The sequence below is a fragment of the Oculina patagonica genome, chromosome 7 (assembly GCF_052425735.1).
Source record: "Oculina patagonica isolate OP01 chromosome 7, crgOcupat, whole genome shotgun sequence".
Taxonomy (NCBI): domain Eukaryota; kingdom Metazoa; phylum Cnidaria; class Anthozoa; order Scleractinia; family Oculinidae; genus Oculina; species Oculina patagonica.
The window spans coordinates 10,499,423-10,523,468 of record NC_135764.1 but is presented as its reverse complement, the minus strand read 5'-3'; the positions used below and the strand labels follow the sequence as shown (position 1 = coordinate 10,523,468).

General features: G+C 36.5%; 1 protein-coding gene across 7 annotated transcripts in view; it reads right to left on the bottom strand.

Moving 5' to 3' along the window:
* LOC144660700 (uncharacterized) overlaps nucleotides 1-24,046 on the bottom strand; it is a 37,326-nt gene that overhangs the window by 11,325 nt on the left and 1,955 nt on the right. The window contains exons 1-3 of one of the 7 annotated variants that reach the window (XM_078521416.1): nucleotides 19,395-19,534; nucleotides 3,847-3,884; nucleotides 3,320-3,455 (exon numbers count right to left, since the gene is read on the bottom strand). In XM_078521416.1, coding sequence (XP_078377542.1) covers nucleotides 3,320-3,455; nucleotides 3,847-3,874 — 164 coding nt within the window. In that variant the 5' untranslated portion in view covers nucleotides 3,875-3,884; nucleotides 19,395-19,534. Of the gene's footprint in view, nucleotides 1-3,319; nucleotides 3,621-3,846; nucleotides 3,885-8,100; nucleotides 8,276-11,439; nucleotides 11,556-14,728; nucleotides 15,220-15,249; nucleotides 15,283-19,394; nucleotides 19,535-24,046 lie in introns of those variants that run through there. The other 6 variants (XM_078521415.1, XM_078521414.1, XM_078521413.1 and 3 more) reach the window with 6 other exon arrangements.

The following is a 24,046-nucleotide window of genomic DNA, read 5'->3' as shown; positions in this document are numbered from 1 at the left end:
AAAGGATCCGAAAATGAGTCGTTCAAACAGGAAGTTGAGAAACGTTTTCGATTAGAATGCGAAGAAAGTGTCAATAACATTTGTCAACTGATCGACGCTTCTGTCAGATGGAGGTGAAGGAAGGTGCATCTAGGCCCGCACTTTCTAACCTGTGGTTACCACTAGTACTATTTCTAAGTCTGTTACGTAATATATTTTCATCCAATCGAAAGAAATTTCGGGACATATAAACGAGGCTTTTGACGACTTTTTGTTGGTTTTCAAACCTTTTCAGATAATTAAAGAGCCAACGACCACACCTGCAATTTCTAGAACATGGTTACTTTGATTTTTCTAAACAGCTCTCGGAAAAACTATGTTTTTGAAGCAAATACAAAACCAAACAGCTGAGCAGCTGAACAGATGTAAAAAGACTACATTTAAAAAGCAGTGATGATGACGATGATGATGATGATGATGACGATGATGATGATGATGATGATGATGATGATGACGATGATGACGATGATGATGATGATGATGATGATGATGATGATGATGATACTGATTTATTTAAAACTAATAATTTAAATGTCGTTGCAGTTTTTACTGTTTCTGATACTGTTGTATTCAAATTTCTCATTCACCGTTCACAAAGGTCAGCCATGTGATCTTGGTCACAAACAACTAAAGCGGCCTAAAATCGATAGCCTTTTGTTTTAAATTTTGAAAAAGAAAAAAAATAAAAGAACGGGAGAATGATTTGAAAAAAAAAAGAGGGAAATGTTTTAAAAAAAAAAAAACTGATGTCAATTTGTTAAGTTCCTGTTGTAACTTTATTACCTTTCGAAACTACCACATGGCGTGTTATAGTAAGGCTTGAATCCAATTAGGCCTCGTAATTACATTATCATAAAACCCGATTACAAAACTTTCCAATGCAGAATTTCTCTAGAAAGCACGTATCAAAGTTCATAAACAAGATTTTAACAAACATTCAGTGAGATTACGTGACTTTTTCTAAAGTGCGTGTGGGTATTTGGCGACGTGATCGTCCAATCTGGAAAGTAATCGTTATAATAATAATAATAATAATAATAATAATTTGGCCGTCGATTTATAAACCAAGCGCAAAAGGGCCGTATGTTATCGGAGGGTCCTGAAAAAGGGGGGGGGGGGTGGAGGTTAAATCCCATTTCCTAGCCGACATTTTGCCCAAATCCAATTTCCCAGCCGACATTTTGCCCAAATCTCATTTCCCAGCCGACATTTTGCCCAAATCCCATTTCCCAGCCGACATTTTGCCCAAATCCCATTTCCCAGCCGACATTTTGCCCAAATCCCATTTCCCAGCCGACATTTTGCCCAAATCCCATTTCCCAGCCGACATTTTGCCCAAATCCCATTTCCCAGCCGACATTTTGCCCAAATCCCATTTCCCAGCCTACTGTTTTCCGATGTTCCAAATCCCAGTCCCAGTTCTATTGTTTATTGTTTGTGATTCCCAGTCCCAGTGACCCAAATCTCATCCCAGTGAAAATTTGCTCAATCCCTATTCCCATTTTACCCTTTCATGCCCCTCTTGTCGTACGGGGTAGATACTAAAAGAAAACTGTTTCCTTTTACGAAAACAGCTGCTTTAAGACAGAACTACTGAAATTCAATAGTGAGGAAATGGGGACATTTAAATCACTCAAAAAACAGTTCGTCTGGCTAGTACATGCTGTGCCACCTGGAGCAGTCAGATAACGCACAAATTCGCGCTTGTTGTCACAAAGTACTATAATAACGTCCAATATTTGCCTTTTGTTTCTTTTTTCGAAGTTTCGCTTTTCAGACGTCTGTTTTGCAAGGAATAAATTGACATTATCTATGTTGTAAGCTACAAAATTCCCACACCCACGTACAACAGTAAGATACAAACTTATTTACGTCGATAAACGTTTAAGAGGATTCAGAGTTTACAGACTAGCTGTCTAGCCATTTTTGTGCCTTTGCCAGATACCAAAATATTTGTATAAATGCAAAAAACAGAGAATCTAACAACAGGTCGCGAGCACAGGTCACGACTGGCTGAATGCTTCCATGTATTTCTGGATGATTTTTTTCTGAACAATTTGTTGGCACTGTCATAATTTCGTGTGTACTCTCAAAGCTCCATGTCTGGTTTTGTGGCTTAGGGAGAATTACCTCACAAATCCTCAGATTAACGGTTTAAAAGGTCTGGATTAATAGCGACCCATTTTGGTCTTTCGTCTTCTTCAAAAACGGAGCATACCATACAGAAATATTCTTGACAAGATAGGCAGGTATATTTCGTAGTTTTTAAGCAAGAAGAACACGAACTTTCTTCTCTTCCCGCCATAATGTTTAAAAACAAGCTTTCTGCGCATGACAAGTACGTGAAACTTGCTGCATTGTGGGTAAAAAATAATTTATCTAATGTATACGTAATGTATGCATTAGATTCGGCACATGAAACGTTCGACGTTTGAATCGCTGTCGAACTTTTGCCGTTCTTTTCGACTGGCCCAGTCGGATAGAACGGCAGCGTCGACCCGAATTCAAATGTGTCGATCTTAATTGATTCATACGTCGAACTTTTCATGTTCTTAATACCGACATTAGGTTCGGCACATGAAAAGTTCGACGTTTGAACCGGGCCTAACATTGCTGGATGTCTTTGTAAAACTGTCGCGATCTGCGAGCAATTTTAAAATTATCTTCTTGATGCGAGAGGTTATTACATCAATGGCTTGGCTTATAACGTACAAATTCGTTTTTGAATTTTCTTCTATATTTCCAGTGCAGGACAGGGACTTTTGCTGCTAATAACAAAGTTTGATGTGTTCTTTTGACAGCCATTGTATACCGTTAGCAAAGTCACGTGAGCAAATATAAAAGTACTCTTAGACATCTGAAAGGAAATGTGTTGCGGAAAATTCGACCCCAAACTACGTATTAAGGGCTATTAAGAACTGAAAAGAGGCTTCGCTAATTGCAAATTTGATCTTAGTGATTTTATAACCCTAAGGTCAAATAACTCCAGTACATTTTTCGACTGCAAAATTTATCGATAATTAGGATATAAACATGCATTTTTTAATTTTAATTTGAAAAAGGGGGTGACATGTTAAAGTTTTGTCGATGCCACAATTTCAGTCAATCTTTGGAAAACAATGTATCCAAAATTGTTTGATATGACCATTTTGAGTCGTCTACAGTTTGCTGTTGTGGCTAGCCAAACTTGTGTCAAACCGCTACTTTTTAAAATATGCGCTGTTACTTACAAATTAGAATCAATAATAACGGTGAGATTACAAAGAAATAGCACACTTACTTGCCAATTTCTTTGTCCAGGTCATAAAACTCATCCACGGCTCCATACTTCACAAATTCCTCTTCCTCTTCCTCCTCTTCCTCGTGTTTTTCTTCCGTTGTTTTGACTACGATGTTAATGGAGTTCATATCGGCAACTGTGCATGAAATATAAAAAGATGGCTGACCAATTTTCACTCTTTTATACTCCAAGAAATACTTCTTCCTCGAAGAGGTACAATTTCTCATGCTACAAGAGCTATGCGCAGTAACTATAGGAGATTCCATCGCCATATTTTACCAAACGGCGTAACAGTTCCCGAAAGTTGAACTTTATGAGAAAATTATCTGATGTGCCATACTTGAGGGATACTTAACCATATTATTATTGACACGAAATATCTCCGGAAGCGTTTCATGTGCCGTGCCAGCAATAATTCGACCCTTGTCGCCCAATCAGGGATTATCATGTCGTATCAGACCTGAATCACGATAACCATGTTTTGCCCTGATATATCGCACAGAAGAAATGTACACAACATTAAATACCTGTTCTGTGTCTTCGCTGCCTCTCCATGTTGTACACGCTATTTAAACAAAAATTAAAAGATACAGAAAATTGATAAATTCTTTGTTTAATTAGTTCAAAACGGAGTCGAACTAGTTACAAGATAATTTGCACGTCTATTTTCTTATTATTTGGTTAATCGGGTTCTGTTTTCCATCACTCGTCACTTTATATAAGTTCAAAGGGGTTATTCGATGTTTTGCATTTTTTGCGTACAACAAAAATCTTGGGTTTCACTTTAGAAGAATGAGGGTGACCTTATTTCTCTTTACAATATCAGAACATTATTAGAACTAATATAAGAACTATAAGAACTAAAAAAGTCATCAACGCGGTGAGAATGAAGCATAAAAGTGCCTTTAAAGACAAAAAACTAAAAGTGAAAATTTTTGTTAAAACCTACAACAACAAAAACGCAAACATGGGGATTAAAGTCGCCCTTTAAATAACTCTGTGAAATCCGAGCTACTTAACGTAAAAACACTCTTTTTCGAAAAATGAGTTTGAATTAGATAAGATTAGTAGATTTTTTGAACATCTTTCAGAACTACATGTTGGCATCCGTATAAACATTCGATCACGTAGAGTTAAGAAATGGCTGGAATTTCCAAAGTCTTCTCTCTTTTCCATTTATTAAAGGCAGCGATGTCAAATCTTAATCCCTCTTTTTCAACACATCGACATGCACAGTTTTGTTAAATTCGACTGAAACAAATTAGTGAAACATCATTCTTCAATAGAACTGACACAATCAATTAGAGCTCTTCAAATGTCAAGGGTCTAAAGAACAATGTTCTAAACTTTAAAAACTTTATCGTCAGTTTAACAACTTGGACAGAGTTAATGTCATCTTCTCCTTCGGTTTTGACTTAAAAAAAACAAACCGTGAATACATAATTTTGACTGTTTACAGTACGTGAAGGCATTCCCATAAAGATTAGAAACATGAATGGAATTTTTATAAGCTCACTATATATAGCTAACAAAAGCATCAATGCTCTGTTATTCAACAAACGACAAAAAACAATTAGAACATTTTACACCATTAGTCAGATGTAAGCGATCCGAAAGATACTCTTCAATATGAAATCCTACACTTTGTTAAGGTATGCACTAAAGTGGCCCACACATTGGAAGCTTATCCAATTTCTGAAGCATTTAGTGACAAAGAGAATTGCTACTTTGCTCGTACCCCCTGGATGAGGTGCTCGTTCTGCTCTATCCACCCTTTTAAGTTACGCTGACATTTCGCTTGTACTCATTTATACCTCTGGGTGTGGTGGATTGCACTGTAATAGTAAAGCGTCTTGCCTCTAGAATGCACGTTTGAGAAGAATAGGTTTGACCATTTGATTCCCCTTCCCGTATAATTTTGTTGGCTTGATTTAGTGCGTCTTTCCACCAGTTGCAACTGTTATGGTTCCGTTGTATACGATGTACCGTAGAAAAAGTTTCTTACATTTTGAGTTACTCGTGTTGTCTTAATTGAACATGTCCACAACAAATTTGAGATTTCATCCTTCCAAGTGTAATAAAACTAATAACAAAATGCCATTTATAAATAAAATGTGAAATACTCTTTGCATTTCATATCATTAGTTACCTCATGCATTTTCCACATTTAAAGGAACGTGCCTGGGTTAAAATGTTGACGTCATCAGTAGTACACATTGACGTCATAAAAGTGTAGATAAAACTCTTACCCTACCAAGATACCAAGTGAAGATAACAGTGCTGGACGAAGAATCCAAAATTTCGGGCAAAAAAATGTTATTGAGCTATGGCATTTTCCAAGGTTCCATTTTAGTCGATTAGAAACTAAAACAAATCTTCGAGTTATTATTTTTTCTAAAAATTCAAATTACTCAGTTGATAAAAATGGAATGTTTTGAGTGTTTCATTTCTATTCTAAAATGAAATGGAAATTCTTTTTTAGATTTCATCTACAAAATAGCTGCTCAGTTTCACAACGAACGATATTGGGAGGCACGGTGTCCTAATGATTAGCGCGCAGGACTCCGGATCGAAACTTGGCCGGGGTCGTTGTGTTGTGTTCATGGGCAAGACACTTTACTCTCATCGTGCCTCTCTCCACCCAGATGTATAAATGGGTACCGGAGAAATAGTGCTGGGGGGAACCCTGCAATGGACTAGCATCCCGTTCAGGAGGTATTAGAAATACTACTAGCCGCTTGATGCTACAAAAACGGGATCAGCTACGGCAAGTATGGGCTACTTGGCTCGAGGCTTTTACCCCATATAACATGTTTCTACAGATAACTCAACACGTTTCAGAGTTATTGAGACCCAGTTTAAAAAAAACATGGGAGTGATATATACCATTCTTTCGTTAATTACATTCCCATGTTGGAAATCAAAATTGTTGAGATTTTAGAATTGTTTTTAAGAATTCACATTTCAAGATAATCTGCTTTATCTGCTGATGAAAAAAGCGGGTGTTTTTATTGAAAACAGCGGTGTCTCGAAGATCTTTCATTGTAATACCAATGCTATCGAATGTGTTTTTAAAACAATATTTATAAAGATTAGAGGAGTTCTAATTCGAAAGCCGTAAGGAAGCTGTGGACTTTTTTCTGTGACTTTATAAAGGGTCTTGTGCTGTATAACTAAATTCAATTTGTACTGACAAACGTAATATCATTTCGTTAAGTTGATAAACACTGCCTGACCATCCAGTGAGTACGATTGATGTTGATTAATCCGTAACTTCTCTCTACTTTTCTATTAACGAATCCAACGTGTGGTTCGTGGGAACTAAGAACTTGATCAACTCATGACGTCTCGTCTAAAAAAACAAATTCATCATTCCAGGCTAGTATTGGAAAATCAAAAAAAGCAACGAAGAATTTGTTACGACAAACTCGTTGGCCAGTCAATAATGTTCGCTCTAGGCGGTCCCATTCACGATATTTACCTTTAAGAAGGTTCATATCAGACTTATCAGTGTATTACAAAAACGGAAATGTTCCACTCTGCTTCAGACACAATATCGTCAATTTTCGTGAAGTACAGTTTCAGTTAATTTCCGCAAAACTGTGTGCTTTAGGTCTTGTTCAACACCCTCGCCTCTTTTTTAACGCGATAATCTTCCATAATATAGACTTGTTAATAGGTATTTTTATTCGATTGCTATTCAATAACAAAAGATAAGGTAACATTATATAAAGCTTATTGACCAACCGAGAAGTCTGGCCAAGTATTTTTCATGCGTGTTTTATGGGCCGAGACGAACTTGGAGTGGATTTTTAAACACAAGTGACGAACATAAAACGTTGCCCAGAGGCAAGACACGTATTTTGTTACAGTTTAGTTGAGTTTTCTAGCAATCATTACTACTGAGTTTTTCACTTTCACTCATCTCAACACATGCACTGCCGGAACGAACTACCCGTACCCTCAACTAAAGAAATAACCTCATAGAACCAAATTGCTGTTGATTTATGCAACAAAACCGTCGCGGTTTGTTTGATTCCGTAATAAACACCTCAGTGCAGTTATGCAAAACAAAGTTTATAGTGCGATACACCGTGTGAATATTCAAAGTCCCTTCAAAAAGTCTAACAAATGTAACTACGATAAACGCATTCCGTACTGTAATCGAACATCTATCGACCAATAGAATTTCTCCTTTTTCTTGCCGAACTGGTAGACTGAATTTTGCAATGCCATAGAGAGGGCAGAATTATTTAAGTACTTAAACGTCGAAGGCAAACGTTTAAAACCAAACTCTAAGTGGACTACAAGGATTATCATAATCTTTGGCGATGATAACGTGTCTAGTTAAAATTTTGAGCAGGATAGGCCGTTTTGGAGCTTTTAGTAGAGGCACTTAACAAAACTCTTTATCAGTTCTGACTTTTCGTGTTTGAAATCGAGCGAGGCGCGCAGAAATTCACAAATGTCACGAGATAAATACAGTTGAAGTATGCAAACAAAAACATTCCCTTTCGAGTCTACGAGGAATAACACGTTTAAGGATTGTTACGCCCAGGGAACTTGAGGGACTTCGAAATAGTAATTTTTCAAATCCTGTAATGTTGTTTATTCCAGACAAAACGTGACACTTATTTAGCTATAATACTATTAGCGTTTACATGAACCCGTGTACCCTAAATTTGGTTTAGTTCCAAAGGAATGTAAAAGAAAAGTAAACACTGGCTAACAGCTAAAAACCCTTCTGTTCCTTACACAGATCTTGCGCGCGAGCAACATACCTCTAATGTTACACCTCACTGGAATGAAACTTTTCAACAAATTGGCCTGATTGGACCTCAAAATTTATCTGCACGATTCCCTGAGACCGTGCTTACAGCATGTCAGTTTTCCATGGCAAATTGATTTTCCTTCCTCAAAATTTGTGTCCTTGTAATTAAAACGCTCGTTGGGCTGTGCGCATGGTTATTTGTGTTCATTACAGTTGACGTCACCCAAAGCGCGCAGCACTCTTTACCGTGCATTAACTGTGTCAACACGAGGAATGCGAACTAACAAAAGAAACTTAAGACAGAAATAGAATTGCTTAGCACTTGTGACAAGCTGGCATGTTATGAAATCGACACACGCACGTCCCACGCACGGAAAGGTGCGTTTGGTGGTGAGCAAACATGTTTCGACAACAACAACAATCGATTTTCGTTTTATTGCGTCCCAAAATAGCCGTCTGCCTTTTGTCACCCAGGTGTTACAGCTATTATTGAACGTCTCAAAGTAACTAAATTTGACAATGGCCTAATTCTTTGATATCAAGCTCGCAAAATGCGTTAATAATAACTAACGGCAATTGGACTAATTAAAAGCCAATCTTCGAGGAACAAGCCAACATTAATCCTTCATTAGAATCTTAATAACATTGCGCTTGGTTAATAAGCCGTAAGGACTCATAAACGGGTAAATACAGAGTCAACAAAGAACACGATAACAATTTACTCCTTAATTCGATTCTTCCTACACTTCTGTTCGCGAAAGTTCTTAAGACAAGCAGAGCTTAACTGCATTTTGTCTTCGGTCGCACTCTGTCAAGGAATGTTTCCAGATTTTCAAGCAAAGCGCTAACAACTCCAAACTGTTTGAACTTTACAGAAACACTTCTTAATTTCTTTTTCTGTACAACAAGAGGTTTTGAAAATTTCATTAGGAACTAATCCGAGCTTAACTATTCATCCTCGAGTTTTTAAAGTTCGGTTCCGCATTATAATCCATTTCCATCCTCTCCTAAGTATGTTCCTGTAGATTACTCTAAGTTTCAATTAAAAATGTTTAAAACAGTGACAGAGCACTGTTTTTTAACCTGGGCGTTACTTCCGTGGCGTTTCTGTAAGTAAACAAGGGTAACAATGACGCAGTGATCTTTGGAAATTGACGCCCTCGCACAAATTCCCGCGTTCTGCTGGATGAGCGTAACGCGGGCCTTGGGGACGAGCATAGAATCCGTACCAGCCCTTGTGCACAAGCAAAACATGTTGATTACTGGTCATCGTCATCATCAAGCCAGCTAGAACTTCGGCAGGGGAGACGATTTGAAATTTTTCTGGATTTAAATCGTGTAAATTCTTATCAGTTTGAACTAAGTTAAAAATCGTAGCCATCTTTTGTCTTTCTAGTCAAGTCTCGACAAAAACGTATCTGTTATTGAGTTTTCTGTCTTGTGCGAACGTTTACAATAAAACTCGTCGCTAAGTTCAGATTATCGCATGAAACCACACCAAAGATTCCCACATATTTAACTCATGACCGTTGATAACTTCAATTTATCTTTTCGGCGCACGAGTATAGATAATTAATGATTGTAAGGAATAACTTATCATTCTTTCAACAAAATCAACTGACCGAGATAGTTCCATGAATTCTGCCTGAGGGTTGAAACATCCAATATATAATGAATACAATCTAATTAATCAGAGTTGCTGTCTGGCCAAAGCAGCCCCTAAACAAATGAAGTAGTCCGAACTATATCTTTTCTTTATCGATTTTAGTAATCTTAAACTTTAAATTCTCAGCAAAGTTAATTTCTTTTATTAAGTCAGTCGAGCTGGAATGCCTCTTTAATGAAAGGGAAAAAAACATTTTACTTCGGTGCATGAACTTTGTGCAATTAATAAAATTAAAGGTTAATTATGTAATACATAGATTGATTTTATTGAAAATTGTAAAATTTGTAAAATCCAAACTATGTATTTTTCTAAAAATGAATCACAATGCAATGTTTAATATCAATACACTTTATTTTGCTTTGGAGATGCTTAGGAATCGGTGGCAGATTGGTTTCGCATGTTTCTTTTAACCATAATTATATTTCCTTGGTCAATGCTGAATAAATGGATTATTTATAATACCTAACTGAAAGGATAAGCATTTAGTTTTGAAATATTGTCCTTAAAGTTGAAAAGAATGGGAACGTTCATTTTGTTAAGACTTCTGGAGTCTTAAGTTTATTTGAATTGCTAATCAAGCTGCCATATATAGCAACTGACCGAAGAACTCGAAATATATCTACACCAACCGACATGGCGAAACTTTTTCGATTTCTATATTTTAAGATTTTCATCTAGCCCCAACATTTTGATCCTTAGAACACTTTTCCTTTAAAGGTGTACAACAATATTTCATTTTCCTGCTCAATAATCCAGTAAAATTTGTTATTGACCACAGAGGTCGCACAAAATATTTTGAACCTTTATGAAAAACACTCATCAATTATGATCAGCAGGGATTCAAGAATTTTAATTTCGTTCTTTTCTGGAACTTTTGTTTATAAAGTAGACCCCTAGGATCCGAGAAAAAAGGGTCAAAATTAAAGAACATTACCTAAAACAATACAGGTTTATTTTTGAAGCTGTGCGCAAACAATAAACAAAAGCAACCGAGGCGGTATGGTTGATTAACGACAAACAAGAAATGCTGAACTTCGACCAAATCTTCAGGGTTCTTTTCCTTAAAAATTTATAGAACCATTCCATCGTCGAGGACTAAATTTCAAGATTATTTTTTTTTTTTAGTGCTTAGCTTGCATTCAAATTTTTACATTAAACAAATCTCAATTATCTATGAGGACCTATAACAAAACAACCTTTTCCTAAAGTCGGAAAAAATTTAGAAATTTCTTGTTTTTAAATTGGCATCTACTACAGTACTGCATTTCTGTTCTACTTTTTTTTTGCAGCGGTTGTGACGCTGTTATAACAATTTTTAAACGTTGCAGATTGTGAAAAATTATCTCGCAACCATCTCGTCGACCATCAGTGCTTTCATTACGAAACAAGGTGTCTGTCGAAATCCTGTCTTTCTTAAGTGGCCAGTTAAGGTTCAGATTCAATTTTAAAGAGTACAGAGAAAAGGTTAACGACTTGAGTGCTTTACATTAGTAAAGAAAATATGTATAAATAGCGATCGAGGTTTTACCTCAGATAAACAGATTACTATATGTCTACTAACACAAACAACAGCTCGCCCGTCAAATATCTCATTAACTCGACGTAGAAAAAACCTTCCTTAGTTAAGCCGCTAGACACAATACCGTTTACGTATTTTTAAATTCATTAGGCTTATCTACTTACATTTTGTACTGTGGAGCTTCTTAAAGTACCTTAAGAACGGCTTGCTTCTATATTATATCACATTGTCTCTCAAAAGCCATTTCAGTGTAGCCCAATTTAATGAAGATCTCGTTAGCGAAAGTTTACTCATTGAACTTATTTTCCTTTTCATATGCTAATTCTGGTCGCGCAAAGATTATTAAATCCCATGACACTCTTGCCTATAAATTCTTAATTGAATTCAATAGTTCTTTTGAGTTTTTAAAACAATAAGACTGTGAAGATTTTGTGTACACGTATTTAAACCTTTCATTGATTTGTGTGTTTTAATACTTCGTACGTTAAAGTCAAAATCCCTCGCAACCTTTCGGTAAATCAATGCTAATACTTCCAACAGAAATAGAGCTCAAACCATTACCAAACTTTGCAAAGCAACACATTCGCTAATCATTATTATTTCCTCTCAATTTTATCTGTCGAGACATGCGTCTCTGGACCAACAAAGCATGAAATATAGTCTTTATTTTCTTGTCGAAATCTAATCTTCCCAGTAAATGGAGTTTGACAGGAATGACATTAAGGTTTTTACGGATATTGTATTCACAGTTTTAGTACCACGTATCCCAATAAAATATCGTTGTTATATGGCATTTGAAGACTCGTGCTAAGGTGTAATAACGTTAAATATATGTTTTGGTCGGAACACTGTGCACCGATATTCAACTAAGCTCGGTGAACCCTCCGAGAAGATTTCTTTAACCTTTAATATATGCTATCTGCAAAAAAAATGATTCTAAAAGACTTCGTCCATTTTTCCTGTTGTAACTTTATTACCTTTCGAAACTACCGTGTTATAGTAAGGCTTGAATCCAATTAGGCCTCTAATTACATTATCATAAAACCCGATTACAAAACTTTCCAATGCAGAATTTCTCTAGAAAGCACGTACGTTCATAAACAAGATTTTAACAAACATTCAGTGAGATTACGTGACTTTTTCTAAGTGCGTGTGGGTATTTGGCGACGTGATCGTCCAATCTGGAAAGTAATCGTTATAATAATAATAATATTTGGCCGTCGATTTATAAACCAAGCGCAAAAGGGCCGTATGTTATCGGAGGGTCCTGAAAAAGGGAGGGGGAGGAGGTTAAATCCCATTTCCTAGCCGACATTTTGCCCAAATCCAATTTCCCAGCCGACATTTTGCCCAAATCTCATTTCCCAGCCCACATTTTGCCCAAATCCCATTTCCCAGCCGACATTTTGCCCAAATCCCATTTCCCAGCCGACATTTTGCCCAAATCCCATTTCCCAGCCGACATTTTGCCCAAATCCCATTTCCCAGCCGACATTTTGCCCAAATCCCATTTCCCAGCCGACATTTTGCCCAAATCCCATTTCCCAGCCGACATTTTGCCCAAATCCCATTTCCCAGTTTTCCGATGTTCCAAATCCCAGTCCCAGTTCTATTGTTTATTGTTTGTGATTCCCAGTCCCAGTGACCCAAATCTCATCCCAGTGAAAATTTGCTCAATCCCTATTCCCATTTTACCCTTTCATCCCCTCTTGTCGTACGGGGTAGATAGCTAAAAGAAAACTGTTTCCTTTTACGAAAACAGCTGCTTTAATTTGACAGAACTACTGAAATTCAATAGTGAGGAAATGGGGACATTTTAAAATCACTCAAAATTAACAGTTCGTCTGGCTTAGTACATGCTGTGCCACCTGGAGCAGTCAGATAACAGCACAAAAATTCAGCGTTCTTGTTGTTTCACAAAGTACTATAATAACGTCCAATATTTGCCTTTTGTTTCTTTTTTCGAAGTTTCGCTTTTCAGACGTCTGTTTTGCAAGGAATAAATTGACATTATCTTTTGTAAGCTACAAAATTCCCACACCCACGTACAACAGTAAGATACAAACTTATTTACGTCGATAAACGTTTAAGAGGATTCAGAGTTTACAGACTAGCCATTTTTGTGCCTTTGCCAGATACCAAAATATTTGTATAAATCAAAAACAGAGAATCTAACAACAGGTCGCGAGCACAGGTCACGACTGGCTGATGCTTCATGATTTCTGGATGATTTTTTCTGAACAATTTGTTGGCACTGTCATAATTTCGTGTGTACTCTCAAAGCTCCATGTCTGGTTTTGTGGCTTAGGGAGAATTACCTCACATCCTCAGATTAACGGTTTAAAAGGTCTGGATTAATAGCGACCCATTTTGGTCTTTCGTCTTCTTCAAAAACGGAGCATACCATACAGAAAATTCTTGACAAGATAGGCAGGTATATTTCGTAGTTTTTAAGCAAGAAGAACACGAACTTTCTTCTCTTCCCGCCATAATGTTTAAAAACAAGCTTTCTGCGCATGACAAGTACGTGAAACTTGCTGCATTGTGGGTAAAAAATAATTTATCTAATGTATACGTAATGTATGCATTAGATTCGGCACATGAAACGTTCGACGTTTGAATCGCTGTCGGACTTTTGCCGTTCTTTTCGACTGGCCCAGTCGGATAGAACGGCAGCGACGACCCGAATTCAAATGTGTCGATCTTAATTGATTCATACGTCGAACTTTTCATGTTCTTAATACCGACATTAGGTTCGGCACATGAAAAGTTCGACGTTTGAACCGGGCCTAACATTGCTGGATGTCTTTGTAAAACTGTCGCGATCTGCGAGCAATTAATTATCTTCTTGATGCGAGAGGTTATTACATCAATGGCTTGGCTTATAACGTACAAATTCGTTTTTGAATTTTCTTCTATATTTCCAGTGCAGGACAGGGACTTTTGCTGCTAATAACAAATTTGATGTGTTCTTTTGACAGCCATTGTATACCGTTAGCAAAGTCACTGAGCAAATATAAAATACTCTTAACATCTGAAAGGAAATGTGTTGCGGAAAATTCGACCCCAAACTACGTATTAAGGGCTATTAAGAACTGAAAAGAGACTTCGCTAATTGAAATTTGATCTTAGTGATTTTATAACCCTAAGGTCAAATAACTCAGTACATTTTTCGACTGCAAAATTTATCGATAATTAGGATATAAAATGCATTTTTTAATTTTAATTTGAAAAAGGGGGTGACATGTTAAAGTTTTGTCGATGCCACAATTTCAGTCAATCTTTGGAAAACAATGTATCCAAAATTGTTTGATATGACATTTTGAGTCGTCTACAGTTTGCTGTTGTGGCTAGCCAAACTTGTGTCAAACCGCTACTTTTTAAAATATGCGCTGTTACTTACAAATTAGAATCAATAATAACGGTGAGATTACAAAGAAATAGCACACTTACTTGCCAATTTCTTTGTCCAGGTCATAAAACTCATCCACGGCTCCATACTTCACAAATTCCTCTTCCTCTTCCTCCTCTTCCTCCTCCTTTTCTTCCGTTGTTTTGGCTACGATGTTAATCGCGTTCATATCGGCAACTGTGCATGAAATATAAAAAGATGGCTCACCAATTTTCACTCTTTTATACTCCAAGAAATACTCCTTCCTCGAAGAGGTACAATTTCTCATGCTACAAGAGCTATGCGCAGTTACTATGGGAGATTCCATCGCCATATTTTACCAAACGGCGTAACAGTTCCCGAAAGTTGAACTTTATGAGAGAATTATCTGATGTGCCATACTTGAGGGATACTTAACCATATTGACACGAAATATCTCCGGAAGCGTTTCATGTGCCGTGCCAGCAATAATTCGACCCTTGTCGCCCAATCAGGGATTATCATGTCGTATCAGACCTGAATCACGATAACCATGTTTTGCCCTGATATATCGCACAGAAGAAATGTACACAACATTAAATACCTGTTCTGTGTCTTCGCTGCCTCTCCATTTGTACACGCTATTTAAACAAAAATTAAAAGATAAGAAAATTGATAAATTCTTTGTTTAGTTAGTTCAAAACGGAGTCGAACTAGTTAAAAAAAAATTTGCACGTCTATTTTCTCATTATTTGGTTAATCGGGTTCTGTTTTCCATCACTCGTCACTTTATATAAGTTCAAAGGGGTTATTCGATGTTTTGCATTTTTTGACGTACGAACAAATAATCTTGGGTTTCACTTTAGAAGAATGAGGGTGACCTTATTTCTCTTTACAATATCAGAACATTATTAGAACTAATATAAGAACTATAAGAACTAAAAAATCATCAACGCGGTGAGAATGAAGCATAAAATGCCTTTAAAGACAAAAAAGTAAATGAAAATTTTTGTTAAAACCTACAACAACAAAAACGCAAACATGGGGATTAAAATCGCCCTTTAAATAACTCTGTGAATCCGAGCTACTAACGTAAAAACACTCTTCGAAAATATTTGATTATTTATAGATTTTTTGAACATCTTTCAAACTACTTTGCATCCTATAAACATTCGTCACGTAAGTTAAAATGGCTGAATTTCCAAATCTTCTCTTTCCATTTATTAAAAAGCGATTCAATCTATCCCTCTTTTTCAACACTCGTCCTATCACTATTATAAAATCATTCTTCAATAAACTGACAATAATTAGAGCTCTTCAAATGTCAAGGGTCTAAAGAAAATGTTCTAAACTTTAAAAATTTATCGTCAGTTTAAAACTGGGACAGAGTTAATTCATCTTCTCCTTCGGTTTTGACTTCAAAAAAAAAACCGTGAATACATAATTTTGACTGTTTACAGTACGTGAAGGCATTCCCATAAAGATTAGAAAATGAATGGAATTTTTATAAGCTTACTAACAAAAGCATCAATGCTCTGTTATTCAACAAACGAAAAAAAATTAAAATTTTACACCATTATCAGTGTAGCGATCCGAGAACTCTTCAATATGAAATCCTACACTTTGTTAAGGTATGCACTAAAGTGGCCCACCCATTGGAAGCTTATCCAATTTCTGAAGCATTTAGTGACAAAGAATTGCTACTTTGCTCGTACCCCCTGGATGAGGTGCTCGTTCTGCTCTAGCCACCGTTTTAAGTTACCCTGACATTTCGCTTGTACTCATTTATACCTCTGGGTGTGGTGGATTGCACTGTAATAGTAAAGCGTCTTGCCTCCAGAATGCACATTTGAGAAGAATAGGTTTGACCATTTGATACCCCTCCCGTATAATTTTGTTGGCTTGATTTAGTGCGTCTTTCCACCAGTTGCAACTGTTATGGTTCCGTTGTATACGATGTACCGTAGAAAAAGTTTCTTACATTTTGAGTTACTCGTGTTGTCTTAATTGAACATGTCCACAACAAATTTGAGATTTCATCCTTCCAAGTGTAATAAAACTAATAACAAAATGCCATTTATAAATAAAATGTGAAATACTCTTTGCATTTCATATCATTAGTTACCTCATGCATTTTCCACATTTAAAGGAACGTGCCTGGGTTAAAATGTTGACGTCATCATAGTACACATTGACGTCATAAAAGTGTAGATAAAACTCTTACCCTACCAAGATACCAAGTGAAGATAACAGTGCTGGACGAAGAATCAAAATTTCGGGCAAAAAAATGTTATTGAGCTATGGCATTTTCCAAGGTTCCATTTTAGTCGATTAGAAACTAAAACAAATCTTTGAGTTATTATTTTTTCTAAAAATTCAAATTACTCAGTTGATAAAAATGGAATGTTTTGAGTGTTTATTTCTATTCTAAAATGAAATGGAAATTCTTTTTTAGATTTCATCTACACAATAGCTGCTCAGTTTCACAACGAACGATATTGGGAGGCACGGTGTCCTAATGATTAGCGCGCAGGACTCCGGATCGAAACTTGGCCGGGGTCGTTGTGTTGTGTTCATGGGCAAGACACTTTACTCTCATCGTGCCTCTCTCCACCCAGATGTATAAATGGGTACCGGAGAAATAGTGCTGGGGGGAACCCTGCAATGGACTAGCATCCCGTTCAGGAGGGATTAGAAATACTACTAGCCGCTTGATGCTACAAAAACGGGATCAGCTACGGCAAGTATGGGCCACTTGGCTCGAGGCTTTTACCCCATGTAACATGTTTCTACAGATAACTCAACACGTTTCAGAGTTATTGAGACCCAGTTTAAAAAAAACATGGGAGTGATATATACCATTCTTTCGTTAATTATATTCCCATGTTGGAAATCAAAATTGTTAAGATTTTAGAATTGTTTTTAAGAATTCACATTTCAAGATAATCTGCTTTATCTGCTGATGAAAAAAGCGGGTGTTTTCATTGAAAACAGCGGTGTCTCGAAGATCTTTCATTGTAATACCAATGCTATCGAATGTGTTTTTAAAACAATATTTATAAAGATTAGAGGAGTTCTAATTCGAAAGCCGTAAGGAAGCTGTGGACTTTTTTCTGTGACTTTATAAAGGGTCTTGTGCTGTATAACTAAATTCAATTTGTACAAACGTAATATCATTTCGTTAAGTTGATAAACACTGCCTGACCATCCAGTGAGTACGATTGATGTTGATTAATCCGTAACTTCTCTCTACTTTTCTATTAACGAATCCAACGTGTGGTTCGTGGGAACTAAGAACTTGATCAACTCATGACGTCTCGTCTAAAAAAACAAATTCATCATTCCAGGCTAGTATTGGAAAATCAAAAAAAGCAACGAAGAATTTGTTACGACAAACTCGTTGGCCAGTCAATAATGTTCGCTCTACGCGGTCCCATTCACGATATTTACCTTTAAGAAGGTTCATATCAGACTTATCAGTGTATTACAAAAACGGAAATGTTCCACTCTGCTTCAGACACAATATCGTCAATTTCCGTGAAGTACAGTTTCAGTTAATTTCCGCAAAACTGCGTGATTTAGGTCTTGTTCGAGACCCTCGCCTCTTTTTTAACGCGATAATCTTACATAATATAGACTTGTTAATAGGTATTTTTATTCGATTGCTATTCAATAACAAAAGATAAGGTAACATTATATAAAGCTTATTGACCAACCGAGAAGTCTGGCCAAGTATTTTTCATGCGTGTTTTATGGGCCGAGACGAACTTGGAGTGGATTTTTAAACACAAGTGACGAACATAAAACGTTGCCCAGAGGCAAGACACGTATTTTGTTACAGTTTAGTTGAGTTTTCTAGCAATCATTACTACTGAGTTTCTCACTTTCACTCATCTCAACACATGCACTGCCGGAACGAATTACCCGTACCCTCAACTAAAGAAATAACCTCATAGAACCAAATTGCTGTTGATTTATGCAACAAAACCGTCGCGGTTTGTTTGATTCCGTAATAAACACCTCAGTGCAGTTATGCAAAACAAAGTTTATAGTGCGATACACCGTGTGAATATTCAAAGTCCCTTCAAAAAGTCTAACAAATGTAACTACGATAAACGCATTCCGTACTGTAATCGAACATCTATCGACCAATAAATTTCTCCTTTTTCTTACCGAACTGGTAGACTGAATTTTGCAATGCCATAGAGAGGGCAGAATTATTTAAGTACTTAAACGTCGAAGGCAAACGTTTATAACCAAAGTCTAAGTGGACTACAAGGATTATCATAGTCTTTGGCGATGTTAACGTGTCTAGTTTAACTTTTGAGCAGGATAGGCCGTTTTGGAGCTTTTAGTAGAGGCACTTAATAAAACTCTTTATCAGTTCTGACTTTTCGTGTTTGAAATCGAGCGAGGCGCGCAGAAATTCACAAATGTCACGAGATAAATACAGTTGAAGTATGCAAACAAAAACATTCCCTTTCGAGTCTACGAGGAAAAACACGTTTAAGGATTGTTACGCCCAGGGAACTTGAGGGACTTCGAAATAGTAATTTTTCAAATCCTGTAATGTTGTTTATTCCAGACAAAACGTGACACTTATTTAGCTATAACACTATTAGCGTTTACATGAACCCGTGTACCCTAAATTTGGTTTAGTTCCAAAGGAATGTAAAAGAAAAGTAAACACTGGCTAACAGCTAAAAACCCTTCTGTTCCTTACACAGATCTTACGCGCGAGCTACATACCTCCAATGTTACACCTCGCTGGAATGAAACTTTTCAACAAAGTCGCTTGATTGGACCTCAAAATTTATCTGCACAATTCCCTGAGACCGTGCTTACAGCATGTCAGTTTTCCATTGCAAATTGATTTTCCTTCCTCAAAATTGTGTCCTTGTAATTAAAACGCTCGTTGGGCTGTGCGCATGGTTATTTGTGTTCAATACAGTTGACGTCACCCCAAGCGCGCAACACTCTTTACCGTGCATTAACTGTGTCAACACGAGGAATGCGAACTAACAAAAGAAACTTAAGACAGAAATAGAATTGCTTAGCACTTGTGACAAGCTGGCATGTTATGAAATCGACACACGCACATCCCACGCACGGAAAGGTGCGTTTGGCGGTGAGCAAACATGTTTCGACAACAACAACAATCGATTTTCGTTTTATTGCGTCCCAAAATAGCCGTCTGCCTTTTGTCACCCAGGTGTTACAGCTATTATTGAACGTCTCAGAGTAACTAAATTTGACAATGGCCTAATTCGTTGATATCAAGCTCGCAGAATGCGTTTAATAATAACCAACGGCAATTGGACTAATTAAAAGCCAATCTTTCGAGGAAGAAGACAACACTAATCCTTCATTAGAATCTTAATAACATTGCGCTTGGTTAATAAGCCGTAAGGACTCATAAACGGGTTAATACAGAGTCAACAAAGAACACGATAACAATTTACTCCTTAATTCGATTCTTCCTACACTTCTGTTCGCGAAAGTTTTTAAGACAAGCAGAGCTTAACTGCATTTTGTCTTCGGTCGCACTCTGTCAAGGAATGTTTCCAGATTTTAAAGCAAAGTGCTGACAACTTCAAACTGTTTTAACTTTACAGAAACACTTCTTAATTTCTTTTACTGTACAACAAGTGGTTTTGAAAATTTCATTAGGAACTAATCCGAGCTTAACTATTCATCCTCGAGTTTTTAAAGTTCGGTTCCGCATTATAATCCATTTCCATCCTCTCCTAAGTATGTTCCTGTAGATTACTCTAAGTTTCAATTAAAAATGTTTAAAACAGTGACAGAGCACTGTTTTTTAACCTGGGCGTTACTTCCGTGGCGTTTCTGTAAGTAAACAAGGGTAACAATGACGCAGTGATCTTTGGAAATTGACGCCCGCGCACAAATTCCCGCGTTCTGCTGGATGAGCGTAACGCGGTCCTTGGGGACGAGCATAGAATCCGTACCAGCCCTTTTGCACAAGCAAAACATGTTGATTACTGGTCATCGTCATCATCAAGCCAGCTAGAACTTCGGCAGGGGAGACGATTTGAAATTTTTCTGGATTTAAATCGTGTAAATTCTTGTCAGTTTGAACTAAGTTAAAAATCGTAGCCATCTTTTGTCTTTCTAGTCAAGTCTCGACAAAAACGTATTTGTTATTGAGTTTTCTGTCTTGTGCGAACATTTACAATAAAACTCGTCGCTAAGTTCAGATTATCGCATGAAACCACACCAAAGATTCCCACATATTTAACTCATGACCGTTGATAACTTCAATTTATCTTTTCGGCGCACGAGTATAGATAATTAATGATTGTAAGGAATAACTTATCATTCTTTCAACAAAATCAACTGACCGAGATAGTTCCATGAATTCTGCCTGAGGGTTGAAACATCCAATATATAATGAATACAATCTAATTAATCAGAGTTGCTGTCTGGCCAAAGCAGCCCCTAAACAAATGAAGTAGTCCGAACTATATCTTTTCTTTATCGATTTTAGTAATCTTAAACTTTAAATTCTCAGCAAAGTTATTTTTTTTAAGTCAGTCGAGCTGGAATGCCTCTTTAATGAAAGGGAAAAAAACATTTTACTTCGGTGCATGAACTTTGTGCAATTAATAAAATTAAAGGTTAATTATGTAATACATAGATTGATTTTATTGAAAATTGTAAAATTTGTAAAATCCAAACTATGTATTTTTTGTTTAAATAAAAATGAATCACAATGCAATGTTTAATATCAATACACTTAATTTTGCTTTGGAGATGCTTAGGAATCGGTGGCAGATTGGTTTCGCATGTTTCTTTTAACCATAATTATATTTCCTTGGTCAATGCTGAATAAATGGATTATTTATAATACCTAAAAGGATAAGCATTTAGTTTTGAAATATTGTCCTTAAAGTTGAAAAGAATGGGAACATTCATTTTGTTAAGACTTCTGGAGTCTTAAGTTTATTTGAATTGCTAATCAAGCTGCCATATATAGCAACTGACCGAAGAACTCGAAATATATCTACACCAACCCACATGGCGAAACTTTTTTCGATTTCTATATTTTAAGATTTTCATCTAGCCCCAACATTTTGATCCTTAGAACACTTTGCCTTTAAAGCTGTACAACAATATTTCATTTTCCTGCTCAATAATCCAGTAAAATTTGTTATTGACCACAGAGGTCGCACAAAATATTTTGAACCTTTATGAAAAACACTCATCAATTATGATCAGCAGGGATTCAAGAATTTTAATTTCGTTCTTTTCTGGAACTTGTTTATAAAGTAGACCCCTAGGATCCGAGAAAAAAGGGTCAAAATTAAAGAACATTACCTAAAACAATACAGGTTTATTTTTGAAGCTGTGCGCAAACAATAAACAAAAGCAACCAAGGCGGTATGGTTGATTAACGACAAACAAGAAATGCTGAACTTCGACCAAATCTTCAGGGTTCTTTTCCTTAAAAATTTATAGAACCATTCCATCGTCGAGGACTAAATTTCAAGATTATTTTTTTTTGAGTGCTTAGCTTGCATTCAAATTTTATCAGTCAAGTTCCCTTGGAAAATGGATAAGACACTAAACAAATCTCAATTATCTATGAGGACCTATAACAAAACATTACGTAGACCTTTTGCTAAAGTCGGAAAAAATTTAGAAATTTCTTGTTTTTAAATTGGCATCTACTACAGTACTGCATTTCTGTTCTACTTTTTTTTTGCAGCGGTTGTGACGCTGTTATAACAATTTTTAAACGTTGCAGATTGTGAAAAATTATCTCGCAACCATCTCGTCGACCATCAGTGCTTTCATTACGAAACAAGGTGTCTGTCGAAATCCTGTCTTTCTTAAGTGGCCAGTTAAGGTTCAGATTCAATTTTAAAGAGTACAGAGAAAAGGTTAACGACTTGAGTGCTTTACATTAGTAAAGAAAATATGTATAAATAGCGAGCGAGGTTTTACCTCAGATAAACAGATTACTATATGTCTACTAACACAAACAACAGCTCGCCCGTCAAATATCTCATTAACTCGACGTAGAAAAAACCTTCCTTAGTTAAGCCGCTAGACACAATACCGTTTGCGTATTTTTGAATTCATTAGGCTTCAGATCTACTTACATTTTGTACTGTGGAGCTTCTTAAAGTACCTTAAGAACGGCTTGCTTCTATATTATATCACATTGTCTCTCAAAAGCCATTTCAGTGTAGCCCAATTTAATGAAGATCTCGTTAGCGAAAGTTTACTCATTGAACTTATTTTCCTTTTCATATGCTAATTCTGGTCGCGCAAAGATTATTAAATCCCATGACACTCTTGCCTATAAATTCTTAATTGAATTCAATAGTTCTTTTGAGTTTTTAAAACAATAAGACTGTGAAGATTTTGTGTACACGTATTTAAACCTTTCATTGATTTGTGTGTTTTAATACTTCGTACGTTAAAGTCAAAATCCCTCGCAACCTTTCGGTAAATCAATGCTAATACTTCCAACAGAAATAGAGCTCAAACCATTACCAAACTTTGCAAAGCAACACATTCGCTAATCATTATTATTTCCTCTCAATTTTATCTGTCGAGACATGCGTCTCTGGACCAACAAAGATGAAATATAGTCTTTATTTTCTTGTCGAAATCTAATCTTCCCAGTAAATGGAGTTTGACAGGAATGACATTAAGGTTTTTACGGATATTGTATTCACAGTTTTAGTACCACGTATCCCAATAAAATATCGTTGTTATATGGCATTTGAAGACTCGTGCTAAGGTGTAATAACGTTAAATATATGTTTTGGTCGGAACACTGTGCACCGATATTCAACTAAGCTCGGTGAACCCTCCGAGAAGATTTCTTTAACCTTTAATATATGCTATCTGCAAAAAAAATGATTCTAAAAGACTTCGTCCATTTTAGGGACCATTCATTTTTTAGAAGGGGGGAGGGCCGGAGGAATCCCTGTGTGTATTCAGTTGAAACTTTTTGACCCTCCCCCTGTAGTAGTGTAAAAAAAGGAAGGCCCTCCCCTAAAGTAAAATATTAAATTTTGCGACCCCCCCCCCCACATGCACCTCAAAAAAAATTCACATCAAACCTCTTTTTTTGACAGAGCTCCATTCCGCTGTGTTGCATAAGATTATCTTTGATCGCAAAAAAATCTATGCTACAGTCAAACGCACGCCGTGCAATATACACAAATTGAAGCCCTTCTTCATTACGTGGAACACTACTCTCGCACGGCTAAGAAAGAACCACTCTTTAGCATCAGAAGTGACCTTTAACGGTCAAAAATGCGAAAAATAGCCTTATAACAAACACACTTAAGCAAGGATCAAAACTACATTAACACAATTGGTCCATTTACGTGAGCCAATTAAAAACCAGAATTTTCGATCCT